At 53.7% G+C, this 26,254-nt stretch overlaps 2 protein-coding genes across 7 annotated transcripts; one reads left to right on the forward strand and one right to left on the reverse strand.

Annotated features, from left to right (window-relative positions):
* Positions 1-4,539: 4,539 nt before the first annotated feature.
* PRR29 (proline rich 29) lies at positions 4,540-9,751 on the forward strand. Of its 4 annotated transcripts, none has more exons than XM_027567628.2 (6): positions 6,690-6,749; positions 7,023-7,098; positions 7,273-7,379; positions 8,327-8,544; positions 8,715-8,791; positions 8,975-9,147. In XM_027567628.2, exons 1-6 carry the CDS (start codon positions 6,690-6,692, stop codon positions 9,001-9,003), a joined length of 567 nt encoding a protein of 188 aa, XP_027423429.1. In that variant the 3' UTR covers positions 9,004-9,147. The 4 variants fall into 4 exon arrangements, with proteins under 4 accessions (XP_027423427.1, XP_027423430.1, XP_027423429.1 ...); XM_027567627.1 differs by having other exon boundaries at positions 8,932-9,117; XM_027567626.2 differs by lacking the exon at positions 8,327-8,544 and having other exon boundaries at positions 4,540-6,749; positions 8,932-9,751.
* A 132-nt stretch (positions 9,752-9,883) lies between these two features.
* ICAM2 (intercellular adhesion molecule 2) lies at positions 9,884-25,024 on the reverse strand. 3 transcript variants are annotated; one of them, XM_027567624.1, is made up of 5 exons: positions 24,971-25,024; positions 14,623-14,727; positions 12,577-12,840; positions 10,888-11,208; positions 9,884-10,220 (listed from the first exon to the last, which is right to left on the reverse strand). In XM_027567624.1, exons 2-5 carry the CDS (start codon positions 14,693-14,695, stop codon positions 10,072-10,074), a joined length of 807 nt encoding a protein of 268 aa, XP_027423425.1. In that variant the 5' UTR covers positions 14,696-14,727; positions 24,971-25,024; the 3' UTR covers positions 9,884-10,071. The 3 variants fall into 3 exon arrangements, with proteins under 3 accessions (XP_027423425.1, XP_027423424.1, XP_027423426.1); XM_027567623.1 differs by lacking the exon at positions 24,971-25,024 and adding an exon at positions 24,455-24,605; XM_027567625.1 differs by lacking the exon at positions 24,971-25,024 and adding an exon at positions 22,802-22,946.
* Between the last annotated feature and the right edge of the window lie 1,230 nt (positions 25,025-26,254).

Consider the following 26,254-nt stretch of genomic DNA (forward strand, 5'->3'; position numbering starts at 1 on the left):
TGGCCCCAAACTGGTCTGGAGCTACTCTCCTCAAGCTGGCTCCTCCATTGAGGCTAAACTCAAGGGCCTTCAAGGCTGCTTCGGGCTCTGCCCATCCCAGGCTCTGGGGTGATTTATTTTCAGGCCGGTCCCCCGCTGCAGGTGGTATGGGTGGGAGGGGACATGTTTAGTGTCCACCTGGAGGGCCCCCTCCCCACCCTGGGGCAGTGTGAGCCCTCTCAGGCGGGCCCTGCACCCCGGGCAGGGGGAGGGGCCGCGAGACACGGTACTTCACCGCTAGGAGTTTGGGAAGGTGCCCAGGCCCTCTGTGCCACACCAGTGCCTTCCTGGAAAGCCTCAAAAGCCCCCATCCCACCCTCAGGGCCCTCTAGATGGGGACTCCCCAATCTTTTAAACAAATGCCTCCCTCTGATAAGCAACATCATGCTCCTCCCAAACCCCGTCTCCTACCTCCGCTCAGACCTTTCCACTTCTTGCCCTAGCCGCTGCCCGACCCTCCCCGCCCCAGCCCTGGGACCCAGGACCCGGCTCTGCCAGCAGGGAGGGGGTGGGGGGCTGCGCTCTGCCCTGGCACCGTGCTCCCGGCCCCACAGCCTGGCCCTGAGTCCCCTCCTGAAGCCCCCAGCGGCCCCTCAGGGCCCTGGGCCCATCTTCTGCCCCTCTGGCCAGGCTTTCTGCCTTCCCCACTCGTCCAAGAAAGGAGCCCGGCCTTGCCCCAAGCTGCCCAGGGAGAGGCAGGGGCGGTGGGCAGAGCCTGGGCCGTGCAGCCCGAGATGTGTCCTCTGCTGGCATCTGGAAGATTCCTGTTTCAGCAGAGCAAAGGAGCCGCCGCCACCCCCCACCCGGCCTCCCGCCGCTCTCCTCCCCCCACAGCCCTGCCTTCCGAGAGAGCCGAGCCACTGGAGCCACGGAACAGGCTGAGCCGCCCCTGGGAACAGGCTTCTGGCTCCTCTGCTCTCCTCTCCCGAAGACACTCAGCCCCGTCCGTCCCCGGGGTCACCCTGCGCTCGCCTGGAGCCGAGCCTTCGCCACCGGGCCATTGGTGACCAGGGCGAGGACCCTTGCTGGGGGCAAAGACGGCCAGCCAGGGGCACCGAGGGCAGCTGATGGGGGTGGGCCCCGTACGAGGCGGGTTTGGGGACGGGGAGGGTCAAGGCACAAGGAGCTCGGCGCGGCCGGGGCAGAGCAGGGCCTGGTGTGGGCAGGAGGACAGCGGTGCCCGGAGCAAAGTGGTGGCTTCCTTGAAGCCAGGCTGGGCGTGGGGCCAGGGTGCCCTGCTCCTCGGGGTGGCCGGCCCTCGGGGTGCCGTCCGGGGCAGGGGTGCGGTACTCACTGCTGGACAGGAGCGGAGTGCTTGCGGCCGAGCCTGGAGCGCCGTGCCCACCTCGGGCTGGGGCTGGGACTCTGGGGGACTTGGCCGGGGGGCCGGCCGGCGGGGACAGCTGCTGCTGCTGATGTCACAGGGTCATGAGTGAAACCTGAGGACTGGGCCAATCTTCAGGTGGGAGCCTGAGCCGCGCTTCCCTCACCGGGTGTGCTCGGGCTCAGCCCAGGACCGCCAGGGCTGGGGGGGCCGCCAGCACACACTCGCCTGCTCGCACGCACGCGCACGCGCACACGCACGCACAGCGGGCCGCACGCCCCTCTCCCACCCTCGAGGAGCTTCCGCAGGCTTGTTCTACACGCCAGTCTCCTTTCACACTCACCCCCGGGGAGCCCCGGCGGCACGTGCCAGCTCGCACACTCACACTCGCTCCGGTGCACACTCACGGACGCGTCTCCCTACAAATGCCACACTCACACATGCTCAGCCATACGCATACGTCACCCTTCATACATCCACACAAACCCTTCCACTGTGCCTTACCCCCGTTCCCACACATGCTTATTGCTCGCGCAAACACACTCCCACACTCACATCAGCTCGTGTGTATACTTGTATTATTATATACATACAGGCGTAGCTACTCTCCTGCCCAGGGGAGCACGAACGCTAGAGTTTTATCGCACGCGTGTCTGTGTGTGCACACACCCATACCCACGGTCACGCTCAGGCATTCACGCATGTCCGTGCACGTTCCTTATATCTGTACCGTTGTCTGAGTCTCTGTCCACGTTCCCGCTCACACACGCACAGGGCCATCTGTGTGTACCTATGGTCACTGGATTTTCATTAAGTGTATGCCTGCCTGTACACACACACACACCCCTACACACACCCAACTGTCAGGGGACAACAGTCTCAAGAGTTATTTCTCCACCACCACTCCCCCCCCAGCCCCTGCCACCATCCCACTGGCTAGATATCTGTCCCTCAGAGCTTGGGGAGGGGAGGGTGGGCTGGAGTGGGGGGGGAAGGATGAGGTGGGTTTAGCCCCCTGCCCCCCTCCATTCAGGGGCTGTGATGACCCCTAGTGGAGCTGTTGTGAAATGACCCATCTCCCAGCTCGCCCACCGAGCTTGCCCCAGGCAGACAAGAGAAACCCGGGCTGAACCCAGAGTCACTGTGCCCCAAAGCTCCCTGCGTTGCTCCCCTCAGTGTCCCACGCCCGTCCCTGATGCCGTCTTTTCTGGTAGCCAGAGCTCCAGCTGAGCTGGGCCCAGGACAGAGTGGCCTTTGTGAGGGACCCAGGGAGGCCTGGGGAGTGGTCGCCCTCAGTGTGAGGCTGGATGGCATCTGTCCTCCCAGCGACCCTCGGTGGACCCAGCCTCAGTCTTGTCGAGCACCTCCTCGGCGGCCAGGCCTGGCTGTGGTCTGAGAAGTTTCTGCTCTGCCTGCAACTGCCCATAGCTCACCCCAGGTGAGTCACTTCACACCCTCAGAGGTGGGTCTCCCAAACCTACAGATGTGAAGCTGGTGTTCTCTGTGCACAGTTCTTATGCTGCTTGGCTCACACACCTTTCTGACACACACTTTCCATATGGTTTTACTGCTGATGTGATCCAGGTGTCCGCGCACCCCTGCCTCCTCTGTGTAAGGATCTTCTTCTAGCTCTCAGAGGGAAAGCACACATTCTGTGTCTTCCTTCCCAAGCTGTCTCCCTGGAACTGTTCCCTGGGGCCCCTGTCACCACTCAGGGCCCTGCTGTGGCTCCAGTTTGCTTTGCTGCTAGTTACTGTCCCCTTGGTAGCTCACGCCTCCCTGTCTGTGGGCACCGGAGGAGGGAGGTGGGCAGGCAGCCGTCATTCCCATTTATGGTCTCTACCTGGGCACTGCCTAGAGCTCTATGGGGTAAGAATTTCTTTAATGAGGGGTTGAAGTAATTGAAGGGAATTGTAACATATGAAGGGGGTGGAGGGCTGTTGCATTCGGTTGTCTGGGTTGTACACTGTACAGTTCTGGGCACCCATCACATTTGTAATCATTATAGATTTGTGTATTTAAGATGATAATTGTGTAGCAGATGGTAGCAAACTGTCTAGAGGACAGGGCTAATTTTTCTCATTTGCACAAGGTGTCATTGGGACTAGGAATAAGGCTGATTGGAAAACCAAAGCTGTATGTGAAATATGACTTTTTCCCACAGCCCAAGGGGAAGGAATGCCTCCCTCTCTTGATGACAATATCCTTCCTCTGGGGAAACTGCTCCTTCCCTACCCCAAATATGTCATTCTGGTGTGGCTGCTGATTCCCCCACCCCCACCTCGGCCATGGAGATGGCCATGTCACCCAGGTCTGGCCAATGCTCTTGGCCACAGTGGTTGGTCCCAAAGCTGGATATGTGGTACAGGTGGGGTCAATCATAGTCCTTCCTGGGGGTATAGGTATATCCATACAAAAGAAAGATAATCTCTCCTCAGGACCCTCTGAGTTTGTGTAGAGTAACTGAAGTAGGTCTGCAGGTGCCTGAGGTGTGTCTCCCACCAAGTGAAAGCGTCTGTCTGTAGGACGAGGGAATGAGAACACCACACACAGGTGGGGGGAGATGAGAGAGGGACCAGAAAACCCTGCTTGACCCCTGAATCAGTGGGACTACAGAGAAACCCCATCACCGTCCTCTCCCATCACATGAGCCAAAAAGCATCCCTTTTCCTTAGGCTAGTTTAGGGTGAGTTTCAGTTGCCCACAGACACAAGAATTCTGCAGAATAGAACCACCTTTCAGAAAATCCCACCCTGACCTGCAGGAACTGGCCCTGTCGTACCCTGTCCTGGCCACTACCGCCCGCTCCTCACCCCCGCCTGGGCCTCAGTTTCCTTCCTGAGCCACTCACTCAGGGGGACTTCCTGGGAGCTTCAGCCGGTGCTCCCCCGTGGTTGGCGGCACCCCGATTCCAGGGAGTGGGGGAGAGGAGGGGCTTAGGGCTCCATACCACAGCTCTATTCTGGTGGCGGCTGGGGGGGACCTTGAAACTGAGTCCGCACCACCGTGCACCCCACTGGTTCCATCTACACTTTATAAGTCCCCAAAGTACCACCAGGGACCTGTCAGGCAAAACCACACACACACACCTCACAAGGAGAGTCACGATTTGGAGAAACAACATAGTCAGAGCCTCCAAGCAGAAAAATGGAATTTCTTTACTGTGGTATTTTCAAGGCCTCCCCAACATAGCCAGTCAGTCATGTAACTACCTCCTTCCCATTAGTGTCTCCTTAGGACCTGGGCCCAAGAGAAAGGCCTGCTGTCGGGTTGTCCGTCTCTGCTCGGCACTTCCCATCTGTACCAAGAAGAAACACTGAAATTTCCACCCAAGTTCTTTTCTTTTCTCTCCGTTCCCATGTGAGGAGGAGAGGAAGGAGCTCATTTTTTGTGGGTTTTTTTTTTTTTTTTTTTTTTTTAATGACTGCACACTCTTTCTTTGAGTGACTTGCCTTCAGTTACACAACCATTCCCTTATTAGAGGACCCTGGGTATGTTCAATTTTCAACCCTTAAAAATAACACTGTGATGAACATACTTGAGGAGAAATCGTTTGCGGTGTTTAGTTTATTCCCAGAAATAGATTTACCGAGGCAACAGGGAGGACTTTTAATATATATCGCTGTGGGACACCCAGAAACAAACGAAAACCCCGGTAAAACAAAAAAACAAAGATGCGAACCAGAGTCCTCACAGAGGAGACAACATGAAAAGGAAATAGGTGGAGTGTTCAGTGCCTCAAAGAAAATAATAGTGGGCCAGGCAAGTGGCCGGAAAGTCACCTCCTCCACTGTGGGACTAACGTTAGATCTTCTATAAGCAAAAGAGCTCCGGCAGATAAGCGCGTGTGGTTTTTCCATTCTTCAAAGGGCAAATGCTTTAGTTTCCTTCGACAAGGAACTCTGCTTGCACACAGAAGCCAGGCAGTTTTTACCTCGGCCCTGTCTTCCCAAACACATGTGGGCTCAACATGCGGTCTTATATCTGAGGTAGTGAAGTAATCACCAATCCCTGTCTGTTTTTCACAGCCGCCTCCAACCTGCTCTGGGCTGTTTTTATTTTTATTTTTTTAAGATTTTCTTTTTTGGGGGGGGGGGAGAGCGTGCACAAGCCGGGGGAGGGGCAGCGGGAGAAGGAGAAGCCCACTCCCTGCCACTGCCACCACGGATCCCAGGACCCTGGGATCATGACCTGAGCCGAAGGCAGACGCTTAACAACTGAGCCACCCAGGCGCCCCTGGTTTTGCCCCTCTTACTGCATTGAGGATGCAGACAGAAAGACGCACCTCTGTGCTAATCCCACTCCCCCCCAGGGCCTGTCACCGCATTGCCCGATGTCAGCTTGTTGATGGCCACTGAAGCTATAAGACTCACAGCTAATGCTCAGCCCACGGGCCCCCTCCCAGGGACTAAGGCACAAAAGAGGTGGTGGGAATGGTCTTTGTGGTTCTAGATACCGGGACTGCCAGGAAGAGGAGCTGAACAGAAGTAGAGGGTGGGGGAAGGGGCAACTCACAGGTGCTAATCCCAGTTTCCTGTCTGGATTTTCCTTGACTGCTGCTCAGGGCCTATCTTAGGATGGTCACAGCTGCCGAAATAGATCTCTTCCCTCACCTGTTCTGATGCAAGGAAGACCTTGATAACTTCCTGTCAAAAGAATGCCTGCTTTGGTGATTTTTCCCGGCTGTGGGACAATAATGGGGGCCCTGGTGCTGATCTCCCCAGGCCTCTCCACCTCTGCAAAGCGGCAGCCGGGAATGAGGGAGCCAACGGCCATGAGGGGGGCGTCAAGGGGCCAGCCACCTGTTTCTGGCCAGGGCCCAGACTTTTCTGTGAACTGTCCTTGGTCTGCTCCAGAAAACACTCCTGGCCCAAAGGACATCCCTCTGATTCAGAATGACAGAGAACATACCTTCTGCCCTCCTCACTCACCTGCCTTTGCCCGCCAAGTCCGCTCCTACAGAATGTTCTATTCCTGCTTAACTCATCACCCTAGCCAAGTCTGGGGCCTGAAAACCAAGTGTTTGCTTTGGGGCTGGTCTCCCCAGCTCCTCACTCATTCACTCAACAAACATGAGCCGCCCCCCGCCCCAGGGCTTGGTCCCGGAGGTGCGCAAGGGTGGAAGGTACAGCGAGGAGCAAGACGCGATGCCTGGCCTGGGAGCTGGAGGTGGATATCTGGCAGAGCGACCCGCCTCCTGGGGAAGGGAGTCCTCGCAGCAGAGCAAGCCCGGAGCACCGGAGGCGGGGAGGGACCTGCGCATGCGTGGGAGGAGACTTTGGCGTCGCCCACGTCGCCTAGGTAACCCCGACCCGCAGGAGCCCGCATGGCCTCCGGCCCTGGAGGGAGCTGTGGTCAGCCCCAACCGCAGAGTGCAGCCCGGACGGTGAGGGCTGAGCCGGCTTTTACCGGCGAGGCCTGGGGGCTTGGCAGATTGGGGAGCCGTCCGTGGAGGGGCCGACCCCTGGAGGAAGTGGAGTGGGAGCAGAGAGCGACCCCAGCCGCAGAGGAGGAGACTCGGGGAACCGGGGCTGGCGGGGAGGAAAATGAGGGCCCAGCGGGGTGAGGGAGGCCACTCGCGGGGTGCAGCGGGGGGATGTTGGGGAGAGGTTGGTCCTGATCCCTTGTCCGCCTCGCCTGAGTCTCCGGCTCCCCCCAGCCCTGGGTGACCGTCCTGCAGCCTGTCACATGGGCCGTCCCACCGCCGCCCCCGCAGCGGGGCCGAGTGAAGGAAGGTGAGACTCGGGGCTCACCCGCCTTGTACCCCACTCTGCTTCGCACATTCTCTGGGCGTCCTCGCTGCACGTCCCTTCCGCGGGGTCCCGGGCTGGGCTTTGGGGGGGCCGGTGGGGGTGGAGCGGTGGGCAGTGGGAGGACTGGCGTGGGCCTGCTTAACTCCCCCGCCCTAGACCTGCTGGAACTGATGTTGCTGCAGAACGCGCAGATGCACCAGCTGCTGCTGAGTGGCCTGGTGGCAGCAGCGCTCCACCCGGGGCCAGCCTCTTGCCACCCGCAGGTGCGTCAGCTAGGGGTGGGGTGGAGGTGTGCCACCAGGGCCACCGGCCTGCAGGTCCAAGGGCAGGGATCCATCTGGGGTGGATCCTGGAGAAAACGAACCAGGCAACAGTGCAGGCACCCAGCTGGGTCCCTTTGGCATCTATTATGTGCCAGGCTCCCAAGTCAGCAGCCTCCATGGGGTGGGAGTCCCCAAATCCAGAGCACTCAGGTCGTGTTTTCAAGGAGGTCTCCCTGCAGTGCATCCCCTACTAGACTGCAGGCCCAGGAGGACAGGCACCAATGTACCTGGAGTCTGCAGGGTGCCCGATACTTATTAGGGGCTCAAGTGATATTTGTTGAACAAGTGAAAAAATAAATCAATGACTATGAATGCAAGGCAACTTCTACCCGCCTGGCACGGGGAGAGGGGCAAGGCATGAGCGCACACTCACTGGGGAATGAGGAAAGGCTCCTTGGAGGAGCAGGTGACCTTAGAATCAGCCCTTGGAAGCCAGGTAGGATTTTGCCGCTTGGAGGAGGCCAGGTTGTGTACACCATCCAGGCTGGCAGGGGCTGCCACCACTCCTCACACCATGGCCCTCAGGGGGGCCCCTGGGATGAGCACCCCACCTCCCCGATGGGGCACGGGTGGGTCCAGGGCCTGGGGGCGAGGCCAGACGCAGGTCACTGGACTCCTGACCTGCTCTGGAGTCATACCTGGATTCTTCCAGTCCCTGCTCAGCCACTTATTACCTGGATGACCTTAGACAAGTTGCTCAACCTCTTTGAGCCTCAGTTTTCCCTCCTGCAAAATAAGGAATAGACATCTCCAAAGTACCTAGCTGCTCAATACAGGGAAGCCAATTTATGATGTTCCTCTGGAGAAATTAGAGGAACAGAGAAGTGGGGGTAGGGACGTTGGGTCCCATATCATCATCCCTCCTCCCCCTTTCCCACAATCCCCAGGTCTACCTGGAGGGTCAACAGGAGGAGGAGGAGGAGATGCAAGCCCAGGAGGAAGGGCCTTTGGTGTTTCATCACCACTACCTGCCCTGCCCGATGCCCACGCTGGGCCCCTCGCTACCCTGGCCAGGCCCTTTCCTTTCCCTCCCCTCACATCAGCCTCACTTGCAGAACACATCCAGGATTCAGCACTGCCCTCCTGCCTCTGGGAAAAGGGGGGGGTAAGTGAGGCTGGGGGATCTGGGCATTGCCAGAGTCCTGCTCTGGGGTTGGGCTGGAAGAGCTCACCAGGAGCTGGGGGGCGGGGGGGGGGGGTTGGAGATACTTCTGGGTGAGACCCCAGAGACCACTTCTGATTGGGGGGGTCTTTCTTTTCTTTTCTCTATGTCAGAAGAACCATAACCGTGCCCCCACCCCCACCCCCCAGTGCCACAGGCACTGTGGGTGCGGATGTACCCCCGGCTTCAGGTAGGGGCAGGGTAGGGGGGCAGTGGGGCCCAGGGATGGGTCAGGAGGCCAGGAGGGCCATGTTGGGGGTGGGGGAGTGCCTATCATCACTGCTGCAGGCAACTGGCCTGTCCGTTTCCCTTTCACTCCTTGGGGTCTAGGGATGCAGGAGGGAGCCAAGATACGGGTACTGTCTCTCCCCAGACTACTATGATGCCGAGAGCCTACCGTGAGGACAGACACCAGCCCTGGGACCCTGCCAGCTTCACCGCAGAGCTGGAAAGAGCCCTGGAGCCCCTAGGTGCCCCTCTAGTGCCTACGACTCTGCACCCATGCCTGACAGCCCTCCCCCATTCCCTCAACCACAGCCAGGCCCTCTCCTGGGTGAATCAAAACCTTCTTCACCACATGGAGACCTTGAACTGGCCTCATCTCTGCCCTGGAGCACAGACCCCTCTAAACATCATCCAGGGCTGGGAAGCCGCCGGTGGGGGGGCCTAGGGGTCTAGAGCCCTCCCTCGCTCGACCTCCTCCACTCACCCCTGTATGGGAGGGCCAGTGCGGTGGGGTCTTGGTGGCCTAATGACAGAGCAGGAGGTGAGGGGAGGACTGCTTTTGTTGTCCAAGGCTCTCTGAAGGCCTAAAGTGATGGGAGAGAGGCCTGGCTCAGAGGGTCCTGGAGCTGAGCCAGTTCCCTTGGGCCCCACCCTTGCCCAAGGAAGCTGGCTCTTTTGGCAGAAAGAAGTCAGAGCCATGTCCTGCTTGGGAGTGGCCTGAGGTCCCCGAGCGCCAAGTAGGAACAGAACGTCTCTCTGCTCTCCTGGGCCAGGGCGTGTCTCCCCCATGTCCCTGTCCCTTGGGAGAAATTAGTCACTCAGGGCTCCATGAGGAGGGGTGTCTGGTGCCTGGGCTGGTCAGCATGGGGGCACCCCAGGGCCTGGGCTTGTCAGCACGGGGGCGCCCCAGGGCCTGGGCTGGCTGGGGCTCTGGAAGGCCCCTGTGAAGGCGAGGGGGGAGGGAGGCTTGGGAGACCTCTGGGGAGAAGTCCAGGCCCGGTGGGTGCCTTTCCTGGCCGTGGAGTTCTATCCCAGGAGAAGACATGGAGGCACAGGGTTGAGTCCAGGTGTTTATGTGCAGACTAGAAAAGGAAATGACCCCGATGTCCTCGGCTGCTCGTTATAGTCCTGCAGCCAGGGCCGGACCACAGTCCCGAGGAGTCACGCTGAGTTCCAGGGGCTGCGGCGGCGGTGGCCGTGCCACTCATGTTGGCTGTGCTCAGTCGGCCCCAACTTTGGCCCTACTTAAGCATCCTGAACCCCGTAGGCGCCCATCCGCCTCTGGCGCCAGTGCTGGCCCAAGACGAAGCACAGGAGGACAGACGTCACGAACAAGAGCAGCAGCACCGACGCGACGGAGATGATGACGACCATCTGGTTGTCTGGCCTGGGCTCTGAGGGGGGAGGGGCAGCGGTCTCAGCGGGGGAGGGGCAGCGGTCTCAGCGGGGGAGGGGCAGCGGTCTCAGGCTGTCTGGCCTGGGCTCTGGGGAGGAGGGGGCAGCAGTCTCAGGAGCCCGCCCGTGCTCCAGGCCAGGGCCCAAGGGGGAAGGGTCCACGTGTCACCCACCCACGCCCCGTCCACCTTGCAGCCACCTGGGCTGCAGAGATGAAGGGCTAATGGTGTAGGATCTCGGGGAAAGGCAGGCCAGGGCCCAGGCCACCGGCCCTTGGCACCAGCGTAGGTATGCTGGCCACCGTGGCCTGCACCCTGGCGCCGTCCCAGCCCAGCCCCGCCCTGGGCAGAGCTGAGTGAGCTTCCACCAAACTCACTGAAGACAGGGAACACCTTGGCCATCAAGAGTCACAGAACAGCAGAGCTCCAGGGGACCTTTGGGCCCAACCTCTGAATGTAGAGAGGGGCCATGGCCAGAGGGGGCGGGGGTGGCGGGTGACTCGGTCAAGGTCCGGAAGAGCAAGAGGGAAGCCCCGGGATTCAGCGTGGGGTCCCTGGGTGCCTGGCCCCTGGGCTGGCAGCGGGCGTGCTGAGGGCTTTTTCTTCCCCTAAGGAACTGAAAGTGAATGCCCTCTCCCACCCCTCCCATCCGGGGGGCGCCCCTCACCATAGACCTTGAGCATCTGGGGCTCAGAGACACGGTGAACGATGCCCCCGCCGAGAGACCGCAGATCCAGGTGGGCGTGGCACGAGAAGTTGTGGTGGTCGTCTTCCCTGTGAGCCGTGCTGTTGTGCGTGGCCGTGGCCTCTCGGATGCTATCGTCCCCCCTTGCAAAGGTCTTGTTGCACAGGGCCTCCTGGCCATGGAGCAGGGTGAGAGTGAGGCTCTCAAGGGGTTTCACGGCCGGCACGTGGCACTCGATGATGAAGGATCTCCCCACAGCCACCCACGCGGGCTGCAGCTTCAGCAGCACTTGCTGTGGAGGGTCTGCAGGGAAGGAGAGGGGAGGGCGGGTCAGATGGGGGTGCAGTCCCAGCGGTTCCCCCCACCCTCTGGCCTGGCCCACCCCCTGGCACCGCAGCGTTCTCGGGGCCTTGGCTGGACAGGGGGAGGAAGCGGGCTGGGGCCTGGCCTGCTCTAGAGCATAGGGAGAGGACAGAGGAAGCAGGTCAGGGTGAAGGATGGATTGGCTGGGAGTGTTATCAACATGACGTTTTCTGGAATCGACAAAATGGAGGTGGCCAGGGGTCTACAAAGCGGAGGTCTAGAAATTGTACAGCCAACCAGAAATAAACAAAAAAAATGGATCTGTCTCCGTCTCCAGAAATCAAACACAAATTTCCGTATTAAACAGCTGGATAACTGTATTGAGACCAAGAAGGGGGTGCTCACTGGAACTGGGCCAAGAGTTGTGGGGTCCCCACTTAAGGGGTGGGGGCTGGAGTCAGACCTGCCTTGCTTAGTTAGACCGGCCATCCCTTATCTATTAGACAGGGCCCTCAGTGGTACCATGGATTCCCTTTCGAACTAGAATACCTTGCCCCCATCATCCCAAGGTAATATGTTGGATTTAGAACATCTTTCTATTCACTTGATCCACTGTGCTGGTCATGGGGAGGACCCCAGCCATACCCTTGGTGCCGAGACGTTGAGAGAATCCTGCCCTATGGGAAGGTCTCCATGACCCGTGCACAGGTGTGTATGGGTGATGGTCACACATTTGCCAGGGGCCCTCAGGAATATAAAAGCAGGGGTGCCTGGCTGGCTCAGTCGGTTAAGCACCCAGCCCTCTGTTTCAGCTCAGGTTGTGATCTCAGGCCTGTGAGAGCAAGGCTTGTGTCCGGCTCCGTGTCTGCTCATGTTCTCTTTCCCTCTCCTTTCCTTCCCTCCCCAGCTCTCTCAAATAAATAAATCTTAAAAAAAAAAAAAAGGAATATAAAAGCACCAGTCATGCCTTAACCTTCTCTCCATGAGGTGAAGGGGCGACCGGAGAGCATGGCGGCCCTTCTGTTGGCGCCCCGCTATTTGTGGTGGGGTGGGGGCTGTCCGGTGACGGGCTGCTACTGAGCGGGGAGGAGACTGTGAGCATTGCCGGGAAAATGACTTGTCAGTTGGTGCAAACCTTGCTTGGACTGTCCTCTGAGCAAGCCTCGGAGGTGGCGTGGCCAGCAGGCTCACGGAGTCCAATGAAGGGTGTGAGCAGACTCTGAGCCCATGGCCGGCGTCCCCCCCCCAGGAGCCCAGGGAGGTGGGGGCCAAAGCAAGTGCCCAGGAGCAGTACCAGAGCTGCTCTGCAAACAGTCAGTAGACACGGGCTCGGCCCTGGGGAGGAGGGCCCCGCAGGGCGGCACTCACAGACCACGCTGATGTTGAGACTCTTTAACTTCTGATTCCCGAAGCAGGTGAAGTAGCAGTGGATGACTGTGTCCCGGGAGATGTTGGAGATCAAGTACTGCTTCCACTGAGCTCCCGACTCCAGCAGGGTCTTGGTTAGGGCGGTCTCCAGGCCACCGGTCTGTGGCTGGGCACAGCTGGTGCTACAGTTGATCAACTTGGACCCTCCGGGCTCCACCACAAGCTGCTCCGGATACATGTGCACCTCAAACCCCTCACCAGACCCTGGAAGACCAGAAAGACTGGGCAGCAAACGTGTCTGCTGCCCTGCCCAGTGGGCCTGCCCACCGCCGGCAGTCTGATCACGGGGCAGGTGCCCAAGAAGATAGGCCAGAGATGGCCCGTCTGCTACTGTCCCGTTGGTCAGGCCTTATGTATCGCCCCATGTCCAAACCGCGGAGGCGACCCCACAGCTCTTCCTCCAGCCCACCACCTTCAGATGAGTCTCCTCCGTGCATGTCTTCCATCTCCATGCAGAGGGATCCTATGCGACCTTCAAAGCCCAGTCCAAATGTCCCCTCCTCCATGAAGGCCTCTCAGAGACGGAGGTGGACTGGGTGCTCTGGGCCCCCGTGGCCCTGGGTTCAACCTTTTCCTCTCTCCTTTCCTTTCTTCTGCAAACACTTTTTGAATACCTGTTGTGTGCCGGGCCCTGTTGTAGGCTCTGACGACACAGCAGTGACCAAAGCAGACCAAACCCTGCCCTTGCAGAGCTCCCTTGATCATGAAGGGGACAGACAATAATCAACAAGTGAAATACCCAGCCCTGTCTGACGGTGATCAGTGCCTGGGGCAGGAAACAGGAATGGGGTGGAGTTGCCATTTTAATAGGGTGGTCAGCACGGGCCTCACCAAGGCATTGACATTTGAGCACAGGCACGAAAAGAGGTGGGTGTGAGCCCTGCAGATATCTGGCTAGCGGGGGTGTTCCCAGCCTTCAGACCCTGGGTCAAGGGCATGCTTGGTGTGCTTGAGGAACAGCAAGATCAGGGCAGCTAGAGCTCAGTGAGGAGGAAGGCAGGGGGAGAGGAGTTCAGGAAGATAATGGGACCACCTTGCAAATGATTGATATCCCTGCCAACTCTCCCTTAGATGTTTTAGAGCTTCTAGAAGGCAGGGCTGAGATTTTATAGGTTTCCCTCAGTGCTTAGCACAATGCCCTGTGTGTGACAGACATCCACAAGTATGTGATGCCTCAAGATTGAGTCCTCAGAGCCCAGCTCCCACTCGGAAGGTCCTTGATCTCAAACAGCGGGTCCAATCCCGCGCTTCCCCCACACCCGCAAGTCCCCACTCAGCGCTCAGTGAGTGGCATATAATGAAGTGGCAAGAAAGGAGCCTTGCAGGTAGACAGAGCTGGATTTGAATCCTGAGTTTGCCATGTACCAGCTGGGTGACCCTGGGCGAGGTGCTTTCTCCCTCTGAGCCTCTTTCTTCACCTGTCAAACAGAGTAGTAATCCCTTTCCTGCAGGGCTGTGGTGAGCTAGCCCTTGAAAAGCACCTGGCAGGTTGTCCAAAACGGAGTGCTGAGCACATGGTAGCGTTTCCCTTCACAGTCCCCTGACTCCCTGGAGGTTTTCGCTTCCCTTTGACAGTAGTCAAAAGGCCATGTCCTCTGCTGCCCCCTGCTGTCCCTGGGCCACATCTGAAGAACAGCTGGGGCATTCCCTCACCTTCCCTGGAACCCCAGCATCCCCTCCTGCCTCAGGCCCCCACGCAGTCCACCATTCAGCCTCCACAACCTGCTACTTCTACAGGCCATGCAGCCGTGGGGCCTGTTCAACCTGCTGTCGAAAAGACCAGCTTCCCCACCCCCCACGCCCCCATCCAGGATCATGGGGGAGCCAGGCTGGTAGAGCATCCTGTGCCCAGGGTGGGCTGCCCCTGTGTTCAAAGCCTCGGTGACTTCAGGACCAGCCCCACCTCCCACGCCTGAAGCCAGGGGGACAGGCAGCAGCCCCCCAGGCTGGCACATGCCAAGTCAGGATCCCCAGGTACCAGCTCACCTGGGCAGCAGAACAGGACAAGAAGGGCGGTGGGCAGTCCCCAGCAGCCAAAAGGGGACATCTCGAGTGGCATCCACAGGCTCACTGGGAACAGTTGAGGGCCTCCTGGAGGGAGATGGTGGACCCAGGTCAGGGAGTGGTGGCCTGGAGCTGTAGCCCGGAACCCCAGTCTTCTATGAGCTGATGACCACATTTCCTCTCATTATCTGAGAGGTCTTCTGGAAGCCACGTGGAAGGCCAGCTCTCAGAGCTCCAGGCCTGCAGGAACGCAGGCAGAGGAAGCTGGGAGGTAGCTGATAAGCCGGAGTATGATCTGGCCTCCCGCCATGCCACTGTTCCAGGGGTCAGCGCAAGCGGCGGGTATGCATGTGTGATGTGCATGCACATGGGGTTCAGGGCAGTGTGTGTGCACAAAGGACCATGATGCCTACAAGCCCCAGACCTGAGAACCCCCAATCCCACAGGACGCATTATCGAGTTCCCTTCTGGGGAGAGAATATCCGAAGTCAGGCCTGTCCAGGACATGCTGTCTCTTTCGCAAAGCCGGGAGCTGGGCTTCTCTAAGCAGACCCGGACAGGCAGTGGAGGTGCTCCGGTGGACAGCCCCCCACCCTTGGCACGGCTACTGAAAGCTCAACACCCACCCAGCTTGCAACCTCATCCCGCCTGGACTCAGCTGATAGGGACAACTTGAGGGAAGAGCTCCCACGACAGTGCCCAGCAGCCCAGGCACAGACTAATGGGGGTCAGTCTGGCTGTAGCCCAAACCCCCAGCCTCCATTTCCAGGGCATGGCTTATGGTATCTCCCCCCAACCCTTCCAGGCAGGGAGCCTTGGTCTGGGGAGGGGGGCTCAGGGCCTGAGGCATTGCAGTGAGTTTCTAGAAAGGCTTTGTCACCTACTGAGGGAATCCCCAAAGGCAGGAGTCCCGGGGGCCAGCAGGGCCTGGGAGAGGCAGGAGAAGAGTGGGTCTCCTTGCTTTATCAAGGGGTGCCCCAGCATTTTCAGGGCTCAGGCCTAGCTCGGTTCCTGGGTTACGAGGGTGGAATAAAGTTGTCCCCTTCTCTTTGGCTACTGAGGCCAAAGGCTGTCACCACCGTGTGCTGTGGGCAAGGGCTGCTGGTCAGCCTGGAGCCAGGCACGTCCCTGGATGGCACTGCTTCGGAGTGATGTAGACGGAAGATGGAGGAAAGCACGAGCCGTAACCCCAGCCTGGGATCTGATCCGTGTGGCGCTGCAGGGAACACTCCTCGAGCCCACAGGGAGGCTGAGGTGCGGCCCCGGGGCTCCGACAGCAGACACTACTGTGCTGGAGACTCTGTGGTCTTCACTGGGTCAGAATAATAATGATGATAAGAGCGATAACAGCAAAAATCATAACAAAAATAATGCAATAGTAAACTGACCACAGCTCAGCACTGTCAGAAGCGCTCTACCTCTGTCAGGTAGGTACTCTCACTGTCCCTATCTTACCAATGGGGAAACTGAGGCACAGAGTGATTGACTTGCCAAGGTCACATCCCTAGGAGAGAGTGAAGTCTTTATGAGTGAGAGGAAGCCCACAGGGCAGGGTAAGGGATGGATTCTTAGAAGCTACACGCCCAGGAGACCCTTGTGAGAGAAATGCAAGACAGCAGAAGGTCAAAGGAAATTGCTGGGGGTATAAGGGGCTTGCCATAAGGGGCTAGGCAGGGGTAGTGGTGGTGGTGGTGGTGGTGGTGTGTGTGTGTGTGTGTGTGTGTGCGTGCGTGTGTGGCTCATGCCCAGGGAGCTCTCCAAACATCTTCTGGAAGGGTCTGTGCCTGTGAATCCCAACTGCACACACAGCTGGGCCAGCCTGACTCAATCCCCACCAGTGTTCAAGTGAAGCTTCTGGGGCCCAAGGTCCTCCTGTAAGCCCTCAGCCCCAGTTCCCACCCACCACTTCCTCTTTGATCTCCAGGCATGGGAATGTGGCTGTGCATCTGATAGCTTACACATCAACTTGCCCTCCCTCCCCATTGGCCTGTCCAGCAGAGCAGAAGCTGATTCTAGATCTGCTTACTGTTCTACTGCGGGTATGGTAGGTACTACCTGGTGAACTTGTTGATGCTGAGTAGCTGTTCAGTAAGAGGATGGATGGAGGGATGGAGGGATGGTTGAGTAGATGAATAGAAGCAGTTTGTTTTGGTGTACAACCCAGATAAGATTGGATGGGGTCTTTCTTTTTGGGTCTGCCCGGTGTACCTTTCTCCTGCTGATGTCTCTGCTGATCCCCAGGCCTCGGAGCTTGGCTGAACACCTAACAAGGCCAACCAGGGCCCCTTACCCCACAAAGATGGGCCCTCAGAGTGAAGCCCGGGCAGTGGTTTTCCTGGGACTTTCTGAACCAGAACTGGTAGGAACAAGCCCTTCCCTTTCTGATCCTAACAGTGGGCACCCATGAGCCAGCAGCTGCCCGCACTTATGCCCCCGAGGAAGCTGATAGAAAGGAACTTGACTCAGTGATGGAGGGAAGGTGACCCAGAATTGTCCCAGGTCACGTGCTGGCTACGGGGTGGCCTCTGGGCGGAGGGGCTGGTGATGACTCTGTGCTTTCCAGGGTGGAAGGTCCTGGCCCTTCAAACCTGCCCGTGGGAGTCAGGGTCCTTGTGAACTGGGAGTTACTTGGAGACCTGTTCTGCCTCACAGAACTTTTGGGGCAGAATGGGAAGGTAGTGTGGGGGGCGGGGGTGCTGTCCTGGCATGAGGCTGCAAGGCCTTCTGGGAGAGGGAATGAGGTGGATTCAGGGGCCTGATGATCAGACCCTAGAAGGCCAGATGGATGCTTCCAAACGAAGAGGGAAGACCAACGCTTCCTGTCACCAAAAAGCTGCCTAGGGATGAGAGGAAACCGACCATCATGTAGACGAGAGAAGAAATTTGGGTGCTCCTTCTTGGAGTGCTGTTCTACCACCAAATACTCCCTGCCTTGTTCTTTAGGTCTCTGAGTTCTCCAGTGAAGGGGACAATAAAGCTGGAAGAGTTAAGATGCTCTGCTCTGGAAGATACAAGAGGATTTGAGGGGAATGGAGATCGGTGTGTCGGTTTGGAGAGTGAACTCATGTCTTCACAGGGCTGGGGAAGGGTTTTGTCATGACTGGGTCTTAACCCAGTGACTTCTTTCATGTTCCCAACAAAACCGTCTTTCAAGAACCAAAGTGAGAGAAAGACAGATAAACAGAGACTGAGAGAGTTTACCCCCAAGATACCTCCACTAAAGGAATTTTTAAAGATGTGCATCCAGAAGAAAAATGATTACAGGAGAGTTTTCTATGCAAGAAGGAAGCATGAGAAAACAAAACAGCAAACAGATATGGAAGATAAATATGTAATATTTATCATATTTAATTTGAGAAGTCTTAAAAAGTTCAAAACTAAAATACTGGGCAATAATATTTAAGAGAGGATTATAGTTAAAAACTTTCTAAACTCGATTGGATTATTTGTTCTTTGGGTGTTGAGTTTGATAAGTTCTTTATAGATTTTGGGTACTGGCCCTTTATCTGATATGTCATTTGCAAATATTTTCTTCCATTCTGTCGGTTGTCTTTTGGTTTTGTTGACTGTTTCTTTTGCTGTGCAAAAGCTTTTATCTTGATGAAATCCCAAAAGTTCATTTTTGCCCTTGCTTCCCTTGCCTTTGGCAATGTTTCTAGGGGCAGAATGAAGGGGGGTAAATCGGAGGGGGAGATGAACCATGAGAGACGATGGACTCTGAAAAACAAACTGAGGGTTCTAGAGGGGAGGGGTGTGGGGGGATGGGTTAGCCTGGTGATGGGTATTAAAGAGGGCACGTTCTGCGTGGAGCACTGGGTGTTATGCACAAACAATGAATCATGGAACATCACATCAAAAACTAATGATGTAATGTATAGTGATTAACATAACAAAAAATTTAAAGGGAAAAAAAACTTTCTAAACTCTGCGTTGTTCAGGAGGGAGGGTGTACTTTAAGTTATAATGAGCATGGTAAAATTTCAAGAAAAACCAGCAGAGAGAGTTTTTAAGTTCTAAACCACTAGAGAAGGTTAAAATGGCATGAAAACAAGCAACCTTCAATTAAAAGAATTAAAGGAGAAAAGCATGGAAGAAGAGGGGCAAATGTAAATTTTTAAGAAGATGGTATTAAGAAGTCCAAATTTATGATAATCACAATAAAGCTGAAAAACTTAACTATGGTTAAAAAAAAGAGATTTTCAGATAGATTTTTTTTTTTTTTTTTTAATCCTTGCCCTGAGGGGGCTGGCTCAGTCAGTGGAAGCATGCGACTCTTAATCTCAGGGTCATTAGTTCAAGCCTTATATTGGGTGTAGAGATTACTTATGAATAAAATCTTAAAAGAAAAATTAAAAAAAATCCTTGCCCTGTGTGAATCTATTCCTGCCTGGTGTCTGGATTTAATGCGAAGACAATGCCTTGTACTCATAAATCAGTCACAAGAGAACAACCATGAAGAGGAATAGTGCATGGGCCTGCTCCCTTTATAAATCCTCAAACTTTTAATGGGATTCAGGGTGATTCCCTTGGAAACGACAAGATCTCATGTGACTTGCATGACCTGGATCACGATTCCCCCTGGTGCCATACTCTTCCTGCACACACAACTTGGTTCTGAGTCACTTTAGCTCCTGGACAGCTTAAAGACCGAGCACACCTGCACGTTTGTCAGATGTAGGTCAGGGGTGTTGGATGGAGAAGACAGATAACGTATGGATGGGAACCCTCCTGACAGGAAGCAGAAAGGGAGGGACTTCCCAAGTTGGAGAGAGAGGGTTTGGGAGGCAGTAACCTCTTGTGTCCTCCCCTGCTTAGATTTCTGGTGATACACCCTGTCACAAGGGAACATCCCTTTGCCTTTTCTCAGCAAAACTTGATTTCCAATTACTAAGTGAAGGGGGTGGGGGGAAGGAATGGGAAACAAACATTTCATTGATGTGTATTCTCTGTTAGGGACTGAAGTGAGGTTTTAATACATTGTTTTATTTAATTTTCATACAAAAATAATGAACCACAAAAATAAGGAACCATTCTGCATTCTGATTATGCATTTGAGAAGTGGGGCTTAGGTGAATTACTCATGTACACAGGTCATGGAGCTATTAAGTGATAGAGCGAGATGAGAACTTAGGCAAGATCAGTGGTTGCCGGGGGTTGGGGCAGAGGGAAGGGTGAATAGGCAGAGAACAGAGGATTTTTAGGGCATAGAATGTACAACACCAAGAGTGAACGCTAATGTAACTGTGGACTTCGGGTGCTAAGGGTGTGTCCATGTAGCATCACTGAACGTAACAGGTGGACCACTCTGGTGGGAGGTGTTGACAACAGGGGAGGCTGTGCATGCGTGGGGGCTGTTTTATGTTTTGTTATGAAGATAAAACTACTCTAAAAAAATAAAGTCTATTTCTGTAAGTAGCTCAAACACACAACCTCAAAAGAGAAACTTCTGGATTAAGGTTCTTGTCAACTTGTTGAAAATGCAGGTTTTTAAACTCAATTCTTACTCAGTAGAGCGTAGTGGAAGTTGTGGACTCGGTCATTCCTAAATTCTCATCTCAGATTGGATTTTTAAAACATGAAAACGCAAAACCCAGGGTGCCTGGGTGGCTCAGTCTGTTGAGCGTCTGTCTGCCTTTGGCTCAGGTCGTGATCCCAGAGTCCTGGGATCGAGTCCTGCATTGGGCTCCCTGCTCAGCAGGGAGTCTGCGTCTCCCTCTCCCTCTCCCTCTCCCCCTCCCCCTGCTCATGCTCTCTCTCTCTCTCTCAAACAAATAAATAAAATCTTAAACCCACAAAACCCAGTTCTCTGGTATTTATGAGACACACCTAAGGCATAAGAGTATGGAATGGTTGAAAGTCAAAGGATGGGAAAGAATATACCCGGCAAACACTAACCAAAAGAAAGCTGGGAAAGTTCTGTTCATATCAGAGAAAGAGAACTTCTAAGACAAAAATATTATGAGGGATAGCATGAATGCCTGGATTAAAGGGACAGATCACCAGAAAGTTATAATTCTTCTAAATTTGTAAGCATCTGCCTTGCAAGAACCACAAAGAGATAAAACCATCATTATAGCAAGGAATTATAATACATGTCTCTCAATTAGGAATAATGAAGCCACCAAACAAGAGTGTAAATGAATGGATGAGATGAAACACATAATTTAAAAAAGCTCGATCTGCACCTCTAAATTAGAGAACACAAACTCTTCAAAAAGATAGGCTTTAGGGAGCCTGGGTGGCACAGTAGGTTAAGCATCTGCCTTGGGCTCAGGTCATGATCCCAGGGTCCTAGGATCGAGTCCTGCATCGAGCTCCTCGCTCGGTGGGGAGGCTGCTTCTCCCTCTCCTCCCCACCCGTGCTCTCTCTCGCTATCTCTGTCTCTCTCAAATAAATAAATAAAATCTTAAAAAAAAAAAAAGGCTTTACAGCCCCATATACTCGGTAATGTGAAAACATCCTCTGACACATGGGTCAGAGAAGAAATTGTAATGGCATGTTTTAAAAATCTTCGCATTGGGCGCCTGGGTGGCTCAGTTGGTTAAGCAACTGTGTTCAGCTCAGGTCATGATCCTGGAGTCCCGGGATCAAGTCCTGAGTCGGGCTCCCTGCTCAGCGGGGAGTCTGCTTCTCCCTCTGACCCTCTTCCCTCTCGTGCTCTCTATCTCTCATTCTCTCCCTCTCAAGTAAATAAATAAAATCTTTAAAAAAAATCTTCGCATTGAGTGATATATTAAAATGCCTGGGATACATCAAAAATGGCACTTCAAAGGAAATGGATAGGCTTGAATGCTTGTATTAGAAAAAAAGTCAGAAATAAGTATTCAATCTTAGTATGTAGTCAAGAAGTTAGAAAAAGAACAGCAAAGAAAACCTGAAAGTGACTCAAAAGGGAGTAAAGATCAGAGCAGAAATCAATGTAAACAGAACAACAAAGTAAATACAAAATGGAGTAATAAAGAGCAAAACCCAACAAAATAGAAAACAAAGATGTGGTAGACAGGATTAATAAAACCAAAAGTTCTTTGGAGAAACTAATAGTATAGGCAAATCTCTGGTGAAATCTACTTATAAACAAAAGAAGGTACAAGTCACCAGTATTAGGAATGACAATGGGAACATAGCTACAGGATTACAATGAAGACAGTACAAATTTATAGAAACAGAAGGTCGGCATGGTTGCCAGTGATTGGGGGAGGGGAAGTGAACTGCTTCATCGGCATAGTTTCAGTTTTGCAAGATGAAAACACTCTGGGGTTGGCTGCCAAACAATGTGAATACACTTAACACAACCAATTCTACACTGAAAAATGGTTAAGATGGTAAATTTTATGGTATGTGTATTTTACCACAATTAAAAATTTTAAAAGACTATAAATGACTTATGCCAAAAAAATGAAACAAAGCAGACCAAATCTTAGAAAAATATAACTTACCAAACTTGATTTGAGAAGAAATAAAAAGTCCAAAATGGTTCTATAACTATTAAAGAAACTGAATCCATAATTTAAAATCTTCCCACAAAGAAAATACCTGGTCCAGATAGTGTTATGCAAGTTTAAGTAAAGATGGTTCTAATTTTATGAAAACTCTCCCTGAGAATGGAAAAAGCAGGAACACTAACTCTTTCTATGAGGCCAGGGTAACCTTAACCTTAACATCAAAATGAGACCAGTACAGGATGAGAAGGAAAGATTAGAGGCCAAACTCACTCATGAATATAGATGCAACAATTATACGAAAAATGCTAGCCAACCAAATCTAGCAGTGTGTAAATATATATATATCACATCCAAATTGAGCTTATCTTGGGTATGCAAAAGTTGTTTAACAATAGAAGGGGACCAGGCGCCTGGGTGGCTCAGATGGTTAAGTGTCTGCCTTCAGCTCAGGTTATGATCCCAGGGTCCTGGGATCGAGTCCCGCATGGGGCTCCCTGCTCCTTGGGAGCCTGCTTCTCCATCTGCCTCTCTCTCTCTCTCTGTCTCTGTCTCTCATGAATAAATAAATAAAATCTTTAAAAAAAATAGAAGAGAACCTACAGATATCATTTATTATGTTGGTAATAGAAGACTTTGGTGCTCTATGTCACATCACTTCTGCCCTTCTCTGATATCAGCAGAAATTAATGCAGATAATTTCATGCAAGCTTAGACTTACCTTACCCTGCAGTGTCCCACCTCAACTTTATACCATGTTTCTTTTTGCTTCTTGCCTCAGGGTCTTCTTCAATGCTTTAGGAGCCACTTATCAGCCTGCTTAAGTGTTTCCCAAAAGTGGGAGAGAAGTTCCCTAAGATGCAGCCCTCAATCAGTGAAGGACAGGAGCTGCAGGATGTGAGCTCCAGCCTCTTCCTTCCCCTTGGGCACCTATAGGAGGCATCTAGCAGGATTCTACAAGGTTGCAGAGAGTCAAGCGCCCTTTGCCTGCATCCATGACCTCAGTCAAGCACCTTTAATAGGCTTTTCTTCCTTCCCCTCTCAGATCCCCCTGCTCTTTCACTGCCAGCTTTCTGGAATCACCTCTTAAATAACCTACCTGAACCCAAGTCCTTGTTCCAGGCTCTGCCTTTAGAGGAGCTCAAACTAAAAACTTATATTAACAGATTTAAGAAGAAAAACATAGGATCATCCAGAAAAAAAAAAGAGAACATTCAATATCGTTTCATGAAAAAGATCTTAGCAGATTGGAAGGAAACCCTGGAGATCAAGAGTCACATGCTCCATTGACTGAGCCCGCCAGGCACCCCTAGAAGGAAACTTCTTTATTTTTTTATTTTTCTTATGTTTAAAGATTTTTTTTTTATTATTAATTCATTTGAGACACAGAGGTACAGAGAGAGAGAGAGCATGAGCAGGGGGAGAGGGAGAGGGAGAAGCAGGCTTCCCGCAGAGCCAGGAGCCCGATGCGGGGCTCGATCCCACGACCCCGGGATCATGAGCTGAGCTGAAGGCAGACGCTTAACCATCCGAGACACCCAGGCGCCCCAAGGAAACTTCTTTAAACTGGTAAAGAGAATTTACAAAAAGGCTATGCATATATTATATTTAATGAGTAAATCTTAGGAGCATTTTCTATAAAAGCAGGAACAAGATGGGGATGCCCACTATCTCTGCTATTTTTAACATTGCTCCAGAGGTCCTAGATAAACTATCAGTATTTCCATATGATATGACTGCCTGGGTAGAAAACCCAAAAGAATGACCAGACAAATGATTCAAAACAACAAGGGACTTTAGCAAGGCAACTAGCTATCAGATCAAGATCCAAAAAATAAGTTGCTTTTATGTCTATCAGTAACATACAATAATGAAATTTTAAAAGCACACCATTTACAGTAGCAGTAAAAGAGGAATAAACTAGCAAAACCTGTGTGACCTATAGTAAGAAAGTTAGAAGAGAGATTCATCAGGAATCCCAGATGCAATCCTCAGAGGAAGGGGACCATCCCTTTCTCTCTGCATCCGCTCAGAGCACAGCGCAGATGGCTCAGGCCTTATCCACGTGGGCCCATGGGCCAGAAGGCAGCCCCTTGCTTCTAAATCTGTCACCTGATGACAGAACAGGAGAGGAAACAGGACAAAAACAGGAAACAACCATAAAAGCAAGGTCAATAAACTCGTGAACTCAGAGATGACAGGGGGGAGCTTTACCCGGCAGGGAACAGTGGCCCAGAAGGAACTCTGGGGGTCTCTGCCCGCTTTAGCCAGGGAAACAGGCCAAGAAAGGGGAAGGAACTAGAAGTCGGGCCTTGACAGTCCGTGGGAAACCCCTTCCAGGCTGCCGAGAGGGAAGGGAGAGGCGTGACCTTACCCGTAGTCGCTGCGGATGGGAGGACCGTGCTGGGTGGGGCGGGGGGCGGGGACGCAGGGCAGCTGGGGTCCTGCGGCCGGAGCGGCGAAGGGGACAAGGTGCTCCCACTTCTGTGGTCGTGTGGCTCTCTCTGCGTGTGTGAATTCAGACTCCTCCCTCCCTCCTCACGCCCAAGTCATGTGCTTTCCTGTGGCAGGCTCCCCACTCAGACGAACCTCACTTTCAGACCACTCCTGTTTGTATTTTTTTTAAACGGTGGCAAAATCCACACAACAGAAAAGGTACCATGCTAACCACTTTTAGGGCACTGTGCTGTGGCCTTCGGGTACATTCGCACTGTCCTGCCACCATCACCGCCGCCCACCTCCAAAGCATTGTCATCTTCCCAAAGCGAAACTCTGTCCCATTAAACACTAACTCCTGGTTCCTGCCCCCTCCCAGCCCCTGGCAACCACTGTTCCCTCTGTACAAATCCCATTACACCAGGAACCACATAGCAATAGGAGCCTACAGTACCTGTCCTTTTGTGACTGGCTTGCTTCACTTCACCGGATGTCCTCAAGGACCATCCGGGTCAGAGTTGGTGTCAGAATCTGCTTCCTTTTTAAGGCTGAGTAACACTTGGCCGCCTGTGCAGTCGTTCTTTATCCATTCATTGGTTGATGGACACCTGCGTTCCTCCCGCCTTTTGGCTACTGTGCATCAGGCTGCTATGAGCGTGGGCACAGATACATCCTCGAGGCCCTGCTTTCAGCTCTGCAAGGTGTAGCCCCCATAAGCGGAATTACCGAGTCATAGGATAGTTCTAGGTGCAAGTTTCTGAGGAACTGCCGTATGCTGTCCCCCTACTCTCTTTGGATATGCAGCGTCTACACTGCTGGGGGCCTTTGATGGACAGTTCCAGGAAGAATCCCCTATTGTCCCCCTGCAGGAGGCTAGTCACTGTCACAGAGCTGGGTTTTCCCCTGACATGCCCTGCCATGAGAAACTTCTATTTGTGACTAAGAACCATTGCTTTCTCAGATCTTGCCACATTTGCCACCTCGCCCAGCAATTAAAAAAAAACAAAAAAACAAAAAAACCCTACTCTAGCAGAGTGGTTTTGTACCAATAGGCAGAAAGTATCAAAGCCAGGTGCAGAGGTGGGTGCTGGGCAGCCAGCTCGGCTCACACACAGGCAGGGGATCTTGCTTCCACAAGCCAGCCCCACATACCATTTAAATTCCTGGCTTAGCAAAGTCACAAATTAGACCACGTGAGAGACCACAGGGCAGTCAAGGCCACAAACACTGAGGGTCTGCTGCTTCTGGAACAATCTCTCTTGGTATTTTTGTGCATCAGCATCTTCACAAAAGTTCTTTTTGGAATCTCTCTGTCATACTGCTGGCGGAAACAAAGCCAATGTGGGATGTTGGGTGGGAGGGCATCAAGGCCCAAAGCTTGGAGGAGCCCATGTGACTTGAAACTTTTGATGGCATCTGTCATAGACACAAATTAGGATGCATGTCCCACTTGCAATTTCCCCAGGAGTTATGCTGGACTTGGTCCTTTTTGAGGGGAACCCCTTCTTTCTCTACTTTGGAAGGTTTTCTAGGGAACTTCTGTCCTCCAACTCGACCACACTTTCCTGCCAAATGATTGGTCCAAGGTTGGCATCATGGTACCCCACCTTCAGGTCTTACCTTGAGGGTTTGTCGTGGTGGTGGTGTTTAACAAGTTGGGGGAAGAGTCTTTTTTCTGCCTGGTTGCAGAAGTCGGAGGACAGATGCTACCTGAGGCTATCCCCCCAGTCAAAGGAGA

Source organism: Zalophus californianus, chromosome 16, assembly GCF_009762305.2.
Source record: "Zalophus californianus isolate mZalCal1 chromosome 16, mZalCal1.pri.v2, whole genome shotgun sequence".
Taxonomy (NCBI): domain Eukaryota; kingdom Metazoa; phylum Chordata; class Mammalia; order Carnivora; family Otariidae; genus Zalophus; species Zalophus californianus.

Coding starts and splice junctions, on each gene's coding strand:
- ICAM2 (XM_027567624.1), bottom strand. CDS start 14,695: ATGCCACTCGAGATGTCCCCTTTTGGCTGCTGGGGACTGCCCACCGCC. Junction 11,209..12,576: donor TCTCAACATCAGCGTGGTCT/GTGAGTGCCGCC, acceptor CCTTCCCTGCAG/ACCCTCCACAGCAAGTGCTG. Junction 10,221..10,887: donor CCAGATGCTCAAGGTCTATG/GTGAGGGGCGCC, acceptor CTCCCCCCTCAG/AGCCCAGGCCAGACAACCAG.
- PRR29 (XM_027567626.2), top strand. CDS start 6,690: ATGGCCTCCGGCCCTGGAGGGAGCTGTGGTCAGCCCCAACCGCAGAGT. Junction 7,099..7,272: donor GCGGGGCCGAGTGAAGGAAG/GTGAGACTCGGG, acceptor CCCCCGCCCTAG/ACCTGCTGGAACTGATGTTG. Junction 7,380..8,714: donor CAGCCTCTTGCCACCCGCAG/GTGCGTCAGCTA, acceptor TCTCTATGTCAG/AAGAACCATAACCGTGCCCC.